The sequence below is a fragment of the Lutra lutra genome, chromosome 2, assembly GCF_902655055.1.
Source record: "Lutra lutra chromosome 2, mLutLut1.2, whole genome shotgun sequence".
NCBI lineage: Eukaryota > Metazoa > Chordata > Mammalia > Carnivora > Mustelidae > Lutra > Lutra lutra.
In genome coordinates, this window is record NC_062279.1 from 142,738,217 (window position 1) to 142,751,206 (window position 12,990).

General features: G+C 51.7%; 1 protein-coding gene across 1 annotated transcript in view; it reads left to right on the forward strand.

The window, feature by feature from the left end:
- Positions 1–12,990, forward strand: part of HTT (huntingtin) — a 142,895-nt gene that overhangs the window by 109,392 nt on the left and 20,513 nt on the right. Inside the window, 10 exon segments of the mRNA XM_047718723.1 lie at positions 616–795; positions 930–1,106; positions 1,401–1,477; positions 2,696–2,834; positions 3,871–3,993; positions 5,613–5,826; positions 6,166–6,311; positions 7,789–7,966; positions 8,889–8,984; positions 11,739–11,926. Of these exon segments, the coding sequence (XP_047574679.1) occupies positions 616–795; positions 930–1,106; positions 1,401–1,477; positions 2,696–2,834; positions 3,871–3,993; positions 5,613–5,826; positions 6,166–6,311; positions 7,789–7,966; positions 8,889–8,984; positions 11,739–11,926 (1,518 nt within the window).

A 12,990-nucleotide genomic window follows, 5' to 3' on the forward strand; every position in this document is an offset into this window, starting at 1 on the left:
TTATAATTTCTGCCTAGGACAATTATGAATTAAGATGAAAAGGCAACATACATACTCAAAGATGGATATTTATTTCCTTATAATCTTAAATTTCTCCCCTTAATGTCCATTTGATACATGGAATCTATTCATATTTTGGATTCAGGAATTCTGTCAAAACTGTGGCAGGTACAGGGAACCCATTTTCCCCACTGGCCTGTCACAGAGCCAGAAAAGGAGAACTGGGGAGCACTCTCTGTTGGCCAGACAAAGCCTGGACAGACCAGGCTGTAGCACCTGCTCTCGCATCACGGCATGGGTTGTCACTTGGGGGCAGGGCAGCACTGCCCCTATCGGTCCTTTGCTGTGGGGTCGCCGGTCCTTGGCAGGTGCCCGTAGCGGGTGGGGTCCAACCACCAACCGCTTCAGCCCCAGTGGAGGGTAGAAGGTGCCAGAGGCTGTGAGGTCAGTTCCGACCCTGATGATCATTGGTGGTCAGACACTAGATAGCTTCAGTGAGGATTATACTTTGGAATTTGTTTTCCCCTTCCCTCCTCTTCTGGCCTTTTCTGGGGCATCCACGTCTGTTCTGTCCTTGTCTACTTGAGAACGAGTCTTGTCATTCCTTCTCTGCAGTGTCAGAACCTGCACGATTCAGAGCACCTAACGTGGCTCATCGTGAATCATATCCAGGACCTCATCAGTCTGTCCCACGAGCCTCCCGTGCAGGATTTCATTAGCGCTGTTCACCGGAACTCTGCCGCCAGTGGCCTCTTCATCCAGGCAATTCAGTCCCGCTGTGAAAATCTTTCCACCGTAAGTCTCCCTTGTACTGGCAGAACCAGTCAGGGGCTTTTCCTCACCATAGAAATGTACTATTGGAATTTTTAAACTGCTGATTCCTGTTGGCCCATCGTGTGCTCTCTCTGCTTTCCTGCACCCCCCGCCAGCCGACCACCCTGAAGAAGACACTTCAGTGCTTGGAAGGGATCCACCTCAGCCAGTCAGGTGCTGTGCTGACGCTGTACGTGGACAAGCTGTTGTGCACTCCGTTCCGTGTGCTGGCTCGCATGGTCGACACGCTGGCTTGTCGCCGGGTGGAAATGCTTCTGGCTGCAAATTTACAGGTACCAGAAAAACACTGACGCTGAATTTTACTGAGAACTTTGCAGGGCTGGCAGAGCCCTTGCCTGGTTTTCTCCTCCCTGGGCATGTTCTTCACACACTCCTGGGAGAAGCATGTCTGAGGTGCACGAGTCAGTCATTCCTTGTGTGCCCAACAGGAGTACTTCTCGTACTTCCGCCCATGTGCCTCTGCTACACAAAACGTACACTGTGGTCTTTCCCTCTGAAGTGAACGCGGGGTTATTCTGACTCCTTCCACGGCACACAGTTGGCTGATGTGTTGTTGTCTCCTTCAGAGCAGTGCGGCCCAGCTGCCCGCAGAGGAGCTGAGCAGGATCCAGGAGTACCTTCAGAGCAGTGGTCTGGCGCAGAGGTAATGCTTCCTCCAGGCGTCCCTTCCTTCTCCATAGAAACACTTAGATTTGTAAGGGAATGAACTCAGGATGGGAGACCGATGTGCTTTCTAGACCAGTTCTCTGCAGAAAGGCCCTAATAGAAAACCTTCCTAAATTCAACAAAGTGGGCTCTCACTTTATGAAAAGGGAGCTGAACGGGCACCTGTGGTGACAGGGACATGCCTGCATTCTGTTGGCTGGCTGAGGCCCGTGCGTGTCCAGGTTGTCCGTGTCTACCACCTGTGATACGGGAGAATGGGAGTGACTGGTTTGATCGTAGCCAAATCAGTGCACGTAACTAGCTGCCACATGAGGGCGGGTGAGTCTGAAAGACGTTACCTGGCTCCTGGCATGCAAAAATGACATCTGCGTCTCGTTAAAATGTGATCTCGTTCTAATGTTTGTCACTTAATTCCGCTGCCTAGTCTTCTAGAAGTCTTTATCAGAGATCGTGACATCTATATCTGTTTGCACAAGTAAATAAAATACATTTTATCTTTGAATTTCACCTTTTTCCCCTCCACATGGGGGAAGGTGTGTGTGCTCTCGCAGGAGGGCACGCAGGAGAGCAAGAACAGAGCAGAATTGCTACACGGTAGCTCGTTGCCAGCGCCCTTGTTCGGGCGGGCACCCAGCCTGCCCGGCAGCACACGGTTTTCGTGATTTTCCAGTTTGCTGGGCCCAGTCATGTTGTGATTTGCATCATGAAGTTGTTGCTCTCGTAGCAGATGGTAGAAGGTCGGACTCTTATTTTTTGACTCCAGACTTAGTATTCCGCACAGATGAAGAAGATTATAAATATCTTTTGCCAGATGCGGTGCTTCCTCTATGAAGTGAACACAGATTGGTATACATTGTATCACATCGGGAGAATCAATGGGAGATTTTGTTTGCTTGGATCTTAGAATAGATGATCTCTTCTGCATTTGTAAAGAATGCTTTTATTAGCTGTTAAACCACGTATTGCCTGCTACAGTGTTTGAGTCTAAATGAAATGTCTGCAGAACATTTGTGGGGCATGAACTGTGGTTATTAAAAATAATCTAGAGCCTGAATTTGCATCATGCCGTGTCTGAGTGTTGTTGAGACAGCTCTGAAGAGAAAGTGTCAAACATGTTGCATCTCGCTTTAAGAAGCCACTGTCACCTCATAACCTGGGAGACTGTGCTCTAACCCCACGTGTGATCGGATTCCAGACACCAGAGGCTCTACTCCCTGCTGGACAGGCTTCGTCTCGCCACCGCACCTGGCTCACGCGGCCCTTCTCCTCCGGTCACGTCCCACCCGCTGGACGGGGATGGGCCCCTGGCACTGGAGACCGTGGTTCCAGACAAAGTACGTGTCCAGCCCGTGTGCATGTGGCATAAGGGGCCCACTCTGCACACCAGCCATTCCTGTGTGTCTTCTACATCTTTGGCAAATCTGGAGCATGTAGCGGGGCAGCTCAGGCAGCAGGACATCCTGGCACCTGGTGTGGTCCCTGGGGGCTCCCAGCCTGCCATTCCTTGCCAGCAGTGGAGAGGGTCCCATCACTGACAGGACGCCTGAGGCCCAGCCTAGGTCATGAACAGGAACTGTGGGGTGAAAAAGGAAAGGCTGGCTTGGCATCTTGGCATCAGGGAGATGGGAGAGTCAGGAAAGCAGTGGCCGTAGCCTGTATAGGGTTGTGCTCACTCACTTGGCCTGTCTGCCTCTCCTTAAACCTGCTGACCTCCTGTTTGGTGACTGCGCCTTCCCAAGGACCCTGTTATGTGGTCACGACCCTTGCTACTCATCTCAGAGCTGGGGACCGTTTGGGGCCTTGGCTGATCCTTGGTACCCTGCTTTCTGGAGGGAGGTCAGTGTAGACCTGAGCTTGGAGTTTGGAAATCCATAGTCTGGGCACAGAATGGCAGTGCTAGGGTGAATGCTGCACTGTCCTTGGGGAGAGAGGAGCACTGCAAACACCCCAGTAGAAGACGTTGGGAGCAGCACTAGGCAAAGGGTGGACAGAGGACGAGGGCACAGAGTGGAGGGCCTGCTGCCCTAGTACTTGAACTGAGTTAGGAGGATACGTGGGTATTCACCAGGGGAGGGGAGAAGCAGAGGCTGTCCAGGTGGGAACAGCAAGTCCCAAGATATAGCCTTTGTAGCGGTTCCTATGGAAAAGGCCGGTGGTTTGGTGAGTGGCCGCATCGCCACCTAGAATCCAGCTGGAATCCAGTTTCACAGAAGCCACATTCTTAGTCCCTAGGAGGCCACTGGTCCTTTGGTCTAGGGCCACAGGATGTGAGGGGCAGTGGGTAAAGAAACAGCACACATCAGTAGAATTGAAGCCCCTTAAAAGCCATGCCAAATTTCACTGGGTTATCCACCTTTTTCTTCTTCCCAGGACTGGTACCTGCGTCTAGTCAAATCCCAGTGCTGGACTAGGTCAGATTCTGCGCTGCTGGAAGGGGCAGAACTGGTGAATCGGCTTCCTCCCAGTGACATGAGCACATTCATGATGAACTCGGTATGGCGGAGAACAGCGGGGTGCTGACAGGGTGCCTGATTTGTTTTATCCTCCTGTGACTAGCTTAGGACATGGGCCACTCACTTTTCTGCCTTAATGGCAGAGACTGATACAGGCTGGAGCCTGGGAGACTCCAGTCTAGATGGGACAGGACGCAGGGTAAGTCTAATCCAGGTGGGACGACGTTATTTCAGCTGCATTAGAGACCAAAAGGAGGTAAATTGTGTCTAATTCAGCTTCCCATGCATTTGAAGAAAAGAGGTTCTCTTAGATTGCAGTCTGTTCTCGCCTCATCATCATGAGGACAGGTATGAAAACGGTGTCATGCTAGATGATTTAACTGACCCTTGTGGTATTCTGGAAGTTGATTTTAGTAAGACACCTCCCATTGTTTTTTGAGGTGAGGTCCCCGTACTCCTACATCATCCAGTGAGGCCCACTCCCTGTTACCTATGGTGTATGTAACGATCCATGATGTGTAGTTAGGCTTACACCCTACAGATCATGAGGTCCCCGTCCCCACCCTTGATGTCATGCAGGAACGCAGGCTGGGAGGCCTTGCAGAGCCTTGTGTCCCTGCCCTTAGCTCCTGGGCAGGTCCTGTGGGGACTGGAGACCCCAGTTGCAACCAGCCGCAGCCTTGGCAGCTTTTGTCCCAGACCTCCAAGGACGAGCAGCTGGCTAAACCCTCAGGTGTTTAGTGCAGCCTTGATGGACCACGTGGGAATGGGGAGCAGCAGTGCCCTGGGGGGCGGGCAGCAAAGGAGACACCGGGCGTGGGTGAAGGGACTCGGGGCAGAGGCACACAGCCGTATGTTCCCAAGTACTGATTCTTTATCACTTTGACAGCAGGAGCTGTGTTGAAAAAACTGCATTGGCTCAAACTCAGCTTGCTAAAATCAATTTAAGCTCCATTCAGTGAAAGCTGATTTGCTGAATGATAAATTTGCTTAACGATCCAGTTACTGAATTTCTCAAATTCAGTAATTGGACTTTTTAATAGCTTAAAAGTTCTGGCTGTAGCAGAAAGGTTCAGTTTTGGTTACTGATGATGACATAGGCTTTTCTGAATGTTACCTAAATTGAGATGAATATTCTACCTGAAATTGGCCCAAAAAATCCTTCAGTAATTTTTAAAAGTTGGCAAAACCCAGTACAACTGGATCCACTGTCATAGAAATGCTGCTTCTCACCAACAGTTGTGGCCATTTTGGTTTATTTTGGCTGCCATTTTGGTTTATTTTGGACATAACTTATCTTTCTCAAACTCGGGGAGTGTTTGGTGTTTCACCGGATTTCTTGGGTGGCATGTCAGCTTCATTTTGTATTTTCATCACTTATAAATCACATATGTTCAGTTTCTTATTTCAAACAAATCTGAAGGCATAGAAAAATTTTAAAATCTTTCTTTAATACCAAAAGTACCCCAAAGAGACCAGACATATGCTTCACAGAGCATATGGTATTTATTCTGGGAAGTAGAATATTCTTCAAAATACATTGCTATGGTTTACTCATCTGTGCTTTCTCTGAAATGTTTGCATTATCCTTTCTTCTGTTGTGTTTTTCTTGCCTGGTTGAAAGTGTGTAATTGTTGAACTTTTGACATCCTAATTCAGGAATTCAACTTAAGCCTGCTGGCCCCATGCCTGGGCCTGGGCATGCGTGAAGTCTCTGGGGGCCAGAGGAGCCCCCTTTTTGAAGCAGCTCGCCTAGTGACTCTGGACCGTGTGACCAGCCTGGTTGAGCAGCTTCCTGCTGCCCATCATGTCTTCCAGCCGTTCCTGCCTGTGGAGCCCACTGCCTACTGGAACAAGTTGAATGATCTATTTGGTAGTTAAAATTAAAACTTCTTTTATTTTTAAAAAATGACCTAGAACAGTATTGTACTTTGCACTGAGTAAAGGTACAATAAATGCTGTTGATAAACTGAAAGCATCAGAGATGACCGAGAGACAGGGCTGGGGACCCTTGGTCCAGTTGTCTTTTGGTGTGTTTGCCCCTTTGCCATTCCTCTGCCTCTCCCTGGAGGAACACTAGCATAGGCCTCAGAGGACAACGTGTCCCGAGTCACACGCACAATCTCGTAGATTCTCCGAGAATGGACTGACTGCCTTTCCCGGGTCATGAGCTCCTGCTGGAATTGTGTTCACCCGCAGTCTTGTGTTTCAGGGGATGCCATGTTGTATCGGTCCTTGACCACTCTGGCCCGGGCCCTGGCCCAGTACCTGCTGGTGTTCCCCAAACTGCCCAGCCATTTGCACCTCCCCCCTGAGAAGGAGAGGGACACTGTGAAGTTTGTGGTCATGACCCTCGAGGTAAGTCTGTGCTTCTGTGCCGAGAGACTGTCACTGGAGAAGTAGGAAACCCAGGAGCTGTGCAGTCGGGCACCTTCTCTCCTCACTGCGGGGATAACTGCGAGGGGTCAAGCACTGCATCCATCCCCTACTTTCCTGAGCCCATTCACCCCTCTGGCTGTGGGGCTCCTCACAGGTGCCTTGTGATGTTGGCCACACAGCACTTCCTGTGCCTACTTTCCAGCTGGCCTGGGACCTGGGCTCCCACCCATGCCTTCTCCCCCAGGCATGTCTGGGCGAGGGCACGGGTCTTAGAGGAGGGTCTGGTGGGGAGAAGCCAGGATGACTGGAGAAGTGAGCAGAAACCTTCCAGGGTTTCCCAAACAGTGGGCAGAGTCCTGTGCTTATGTGTGGTTCTCTTTCCTTGATTCTAAGATGCCTTTGATTTCCGGATAGACATCCATTAAATATGTTTTCTCTAAGGAAAAGGAAACACTGTGAATGTAGTTTGGATCCTGATTTTAGATAATTAAAGAAATTAGTCTGGGAAAATTATTATGTTTTAAATAGAGTAAAAATCTGGATGTTTCAGGCATGGGAAATTAAGCACTCTGTGTTAGCACTTATGATCACCCCCCAAATGTGTACATACTGTGGGTGCATCGCCTTTCCATACAACTTGTGGCAAACAGTCTAGCCTGCATCCTTGCAGCCAGAGGGCCCGAGCTGTTAGTCAGCCTGAGCAGGACATGGCTGACTTAGCCTCAGCTCCACCCGTCACTTCCCAGCTGGCAGAGAGGTAGGTGTGAGGAGGGCGCGCAACCAACAGGCCCTGGTCTGGGCCCGGGCCAAGTCAGATGGCCGCTGACACTGGTCCTGGAGGTTTTGGTGTGGTGCTCAGGCCAGCCGGCAAGTGGACAGTTCTGGTACAGCATGGTCACTGCCAGCAGCAGTCCCATGCCTTCCGTGTGCAGGGCGAGATGGGCTCTGTTTTCCCATTTCACAGATGAGGACAGCAGGGCTTAGGTTTGGTGGGTTGTCCGGTTTTCACCCACTAAGATGTAGCCCATGGGCATTTGAACCCAAGCCTGGCTGTCTCCAGGCCCCATGCTCTCTGATTCAGGCTCTGACTCTGACCAAGGCAGGGCCTGCCTGCACCCTGGGAGCCCTGAGAAGCTTGGCCTGGAGACCATGTGGCCAGGGAAGGACTTCTAGAGGAGTCCATGAAGCTGCAGGAAGGAGGAGCAGTGGAGCAGTGAGATCAGGGTGGCCATCCTGGCAGAGAAGCAAGCCCGGGCACCCTTGGCAGCGGGGGGTCAGGCTTGAATGTAAGGGAGTCGGTAACAGGGTCCCGTCCCTCTGGGAGTGCAGTCAGTCCTGCCAGCCTCTCGTGTTTGGGCCAGTTCCCGGAGAGCTGGGGGTGGTTTGCTTCCCCGACAGCCTGAAGACAGGAAGGAAATGGGCCTGAGCCTTTGGTAACGCCAACCCTCCCCTTTAGGCCCTGGCGTGGCATTTGATCCATGAGCAGATCCCGCTGAGTCTGGACCTTCAGGCGGGCCTGGACTGTTGCTGCCTGGCCCTGCAGCTCCCCAGCCTCTGGAGCACGCTTTCCTCCCCGGAGATGGTGACCCATGCCTGCTCTCTCATTCACTGTGTCCGCTTCGTTCTGGAAGCTGGTGAGTCCCTGGCCACAGCACGTTTTTCTCCTCTGTCACTGGCACCAGCACTCAGCTTTGCAGATTGGAGCACATGCCTTTATTTTATGCCACCTGTTTACTGGGGGCTGAACCAGGAACCGGGGGTGACTTGGTGGATAAAACATGGGCCTCGTGTACATCTCCAAGGGCTTGGATTCTGCGCTGGAATTGGATTTAAATTTGCTTTTGTAGTCATTTTGCTTAGATTTTGGAGTTCCAGCTTTCATAAAAAATACTCCTAATTTTATGTCCCTTTGATCCCTGGTCCTACTTGACTGTTTCATGCTTTTAGTCCCACATGACCATAAGATTTAATAAGATTACATTAGGAAGATTGTTTTCTGTTATAGTCAAAATGCTTGTTTCTATAACGCATTGTAATAGTAATATATTATAAAATAAAATGACTTATTCTTTTCAAGGGACAGTGTCCTTAACAAGGGTCATTAGCCAGAATTTCCCCAAAATTGGACATTATAGTTTACATGTTAGAGGGTGTTTTGAAGTTTCATTGTTTAAATTGTTTTCATCTGTGCATTTGTAGTCAGCTTGAAAACGAAGATCTAGGGAGTAATTTTTCAAAGCCAGACTTCTTGGGGATCGCAGTGATGCTTTTAGCAGTAATGAGTCACGAGCTGTCTGATAAAGACCTCCAGGGCAGGAGGTGACAAGCAGCAGGCAGTGGAGAGCCATGGAAATCTCAGTGTAGAAGTCAAGTCCTGTGCCTTTCAGACTAGCCCAGACACTGATGCCCATGTCTGCTACTGTCTAAAACTGACTATAGGAAATCTACACCTCATTTGACTTAGTCTGTCTTGAAATCTTTGCATGAATGTGAAAATTTGAATACTAAGGTATAGTAAAAGTGTTTGGAAATTGTGTGTTCTGTTGTGATTTTTAGTTGTGGTGCAGCCTGGGGACCAGCTTCTTAGTCCAGAAAGAAGGATGAACACCCCGAAGGCTTCCAGAGAGAACGAAATAGATTTAGACACACAAAGTAAGTCTCAAGATTCATTCTATCCATCCATCCATCCTTCCTTCCTTCCTCCCTTTTTTTTTTTTTTAAGATTTTATTTATTTATTTGAGAGAGAGCGAGGGAGAGAGCACAACAGGCAGGGGCAAGAAGAGTGGACTAGGGAGAAGCAGGCTCCCCTCTGAGCAGGGAGCCTGGTGCGGGGCTGGATCCCAGGACCCTGAGATCATGACCTGAACTGAAGGCAGATGCTTAACTGAGCTACCCAGGTGCCCCAAGACCCATTCTTTCTTTTTTTTTTTTTAAAGATTTTATTTATTTATTTGAGAGAGAGAGACAGTGAGAGAGAGCATGAGCGAGGAGAAGGTCAGAGAGAGAAGCGGACTCCCCGCGGAGCCGGGAGCCCGATGCGGGACTCGATCCCGGGACTCCAGGATCATGACCTGAGCCGAAGGCATTCGTCCAACCAACTGAGCCACCCAGGCGTCCCAGACCCATTCTTTCTTACCTGGCTTTTCTGAGGGCTTGAAATTTATTCATAAAAGAGACTTTTAAAAGGGTCAGTGTGGACACTTGAAAGCTTAATTTAGCTACGTTTTGTTGCTTACCTTCAGAGTTGAGGGCAATTTGAGTACGTCACCTCCCGTGTGCTCCCCACCCCCTGGTGACAGCTGTTCTCCACCCTTGGGCTCTAGGCCTCACCCCCAGACTTGGCTCCCTGAGCTCCCGGGGGGCACAGGCTGCGCTCCCGCCCTGTGTGCTCGCTATCGTAAGTGCTTGCCAATGAATGTTTGTCCAGTGATGAATGAGTGCATGGAAATACTGAGGGACTTGAAGTTCGTGTACCTGCCCACACAAATGTTAGGTGACCTGAGTGCCTATTTCAGCCTCTGTTTTGGTGGATTTTTAAATGAAAGTTACTGCTCTTCCTGCAGAATAAACATCCACATCCCACCCACTTAAACCCCTTCCAGCTCCTCGGGGCTTCCAGACTTAGACGTGTGCCATGGCTGTGCATGTTCTCTCCTGATTCAGGTCTTTCGCTGGCAGTGTGGCAAGGCAGGGCGGGAAGAGAGCTCTTGGCCAAGTGACTGCTTGTTCCTGGGGGCCTCCCGGCATCTTCACCGGGGATGCGGCTGGAGTGCCAGCCTGCGGCCCGTCCAGAGACGAGAAGCACATGCCCCCGGCGGTTCTTGGCTGCCTCTTTTATGGAACGCTCTTCCTTGGAATCCTGGAGTCTTCGCCATGCTCTGGTGGCTTAGGAAACGTGCCTTTTTTCAGAACAAGTACATACATGCTTTGTCCTTTTACCGGCACATGTGCCAGCTGGGGGTGGACAACGTCTTCCTGTCATTCGTAGTCAGCATGGTGATTTTTCTTCTGGTCGCCTGCTGAGGGTTCTGTGATCAGATCACTGTCCAGGAGCAGTGTGTTTCACAACCCAGCCAAGCTCCTCTGCAGGTGTTTTCCTCGAAGCTCTCTGGTTCCGCCAGCCCCCAGTTTGTGATTTCATGACTTCTTGTTGAGACGGGAGGGCTATGCAGACACTGACCTCCCTGCTGGGCCACGTTCTAGCCGAATGGCCTTGGCAAGTTATTATCCGGTGCTTCTGCCGTAGAGATATGGATGGCACTGACCCCGGGTTGGTGTGAGGATCACGTACATGAGAGCCCCGAGAACACGTGCCAATCTTGTTACGCTCAGCAGACTAATTTTAGTCATAATGTGAATTTCCATTCCTCTGAAAAGAGTTCAAGCATTTCAAGGGGTCGAGTCGGAACAGACAGGCCCCCAGACAGGAATGTGTCTAGTTCATGCCAATCCTATGTATTCGCTGTGGCCCAGTGAAGACCGTCTGATTTCTTCCCGGCCCTAGGAGGGAGCTTGCTGTTTTTATCACCTGGACAGGATGATAGCTTTTACAGAGTGCCCGTTGGGGCACCTGTCTGGCTCAGTCAGTAGAGCATGCAACTCTCGATCTTGTTATCAGAAGCTTGAGCCCTGGGCACAGAGTTTACTTAAAAAAAGTATTATCGAAGGCAGCTTCGTTGGGACTTGACTCCATAAGTGCATTAAGAGCCTCCTCTCCATATGACGATGTTGCTTATCCTGTCGAATCCCTGAACCATGGGTTATACTCGTGCACGACCCAGAACATTTTGTCAACTCAGCCAGTAATGTTCTGGCTCATACTTGTGTCCGACTCAGCGAGACTGCAAAGCGGTCCCTGCCCTTGGCATGCTGTGGCTCTTGTCTAAGGCTGTGGGCTGTTCCTCAGTGTTCTGCCTCAGGACTTCTAGGGGAGACTTGGCACCCTGTCAGAATCCCACCAGCAACCTGGGAGAGCCCCTGATCTCAGGAAACATGGAGCCAGAGATGGGCAACCGAGTTTTCTGCACACCGGCAGAGAGAGCACCGCGGGGTCCCAGGGGAACTGGGGAAGGTCGGAGCACGATGGCTCCTGGGTGTTGGCCAGTGGGTGCTGCCACACAGTGCAGGGCAGGCAGGGGGCTGGGATGGGGTATGGGAGATGGGCTCAAGACCGCAGTTCTGGCCAGCATGGAGAGGATGGCCAGTTTCGGTATACTGGATGGAGATAAAACTTGCAGGCCCTCGGTACCGCCTGGGAGTCTAGGGGGCTCTGCGGCTGCGGCTGAGCCACTGGCTGTAGGCCTGGGCCTTTGCCTCGGCAGGGGTGGGAAGAGCAGGAGCAGAGGTGGCAGCTTCGCTGTGTGTCTCAACAGAACAGGCCTCGGAACCCTGGTGTTTGTTTTTAGACCCGGCATACATCACCACAGCCTGTGCGATGGTGGCAGAGATGGTGGAGTCTTTGCCATCGGTGTTAGCCTTGGGGCACAAAAGGAACAGCAACACCCCTGCGTTTCTCACATCGGTGCTCAGGAACATCATCATCAGCTTGGCTCGCTTACCCCTTGTCAACAGCTACACGCGCGTGCCCCCCTTGGTGAGTCGGCTTATTGCATTGCACAGAAACCGGAATAACAGAGATGTGTGGGCTGGCCCTGGGCTGGGGGGCTCCCGGCAGGGAGAGCAGGAGCTTACCACTTAGGTCCCTCTCCTGGGTGGCCAGAGCCTTGCATGGTGCATGGGCCAGACCTCTATCTGGCTTCCCTAGGCATAAGGTCCAGTGGTCATTGGTAGAAGTGCTGGGTTTTGCAGCACGGGGTGACACGCTGCATGTCGGAGTGAGGGTTAATCTCCTGCTAGTTGGTCCTCGGGGTTAGACGCGATTAGAGGGTAAGGCTGCGCCCTTGGTTAACAGTGGATGGAAATCGTGACCTGGGGTATTTGCCTCTGGGCTCAGGCACCGTCTGATACCGTTTGGCCATCTGGACACAACCACTTTTTAAATTCCTGATTCCCTATTGTTCTTGGAATCAGTTTCAAGTCGGCATGTGTCCACATTCTGTCTCAGGTAGCAGGAAGGGCTTAGTGTGAGTGGGTTGGGGGTCAGTGGTGGCCGGACGGCCTCTCCCCGGGGAAGCTGCAGAGACAAGGAGTAGGGGCACCGGGTGAACACGGCATGGCCTCAGGTCAAGGTGAGTAGGGACCAAGAGGAAAGGGGCTTGCATCTGCCTCAAAAGGACCTGTGCCTGCCTCTGGGCACAGCCTCTCTGCCAGTGTGTGAGAGGGAGACACGGGGCAGGCTGCCCCCCTGGAACAGGCCTCCTCAGACTGGCGTGTAGCTGGTGCCCCTGCCCCCAGAGATCTGGCACCGAGCAGCGGCTGTAGCCTAGTGTGCTGAGCTGGCACGTCTGCAGTCCCAAGCCTGCAGGAGAAGCAGGGTTGCCCCCGTACACGCAGGGCATCTCTGTAGGTCTGGAGCCAGCTTGCTCCTCTAGAGGGGCGTGGGGAGTCGCTGTGTGAAAGCCCTGTCCTAGAGGTCTCGGTGCCTGGACCAGACGCAACGGCACGGGGTCTGGGGCCCAGGCTCTAGGGCCCAGGCTCTAGGGGGTGCTCCTCCAGCCAGGGTCTTCACCGGTGGACCAGCCTGCGCCAGGGCCCCAC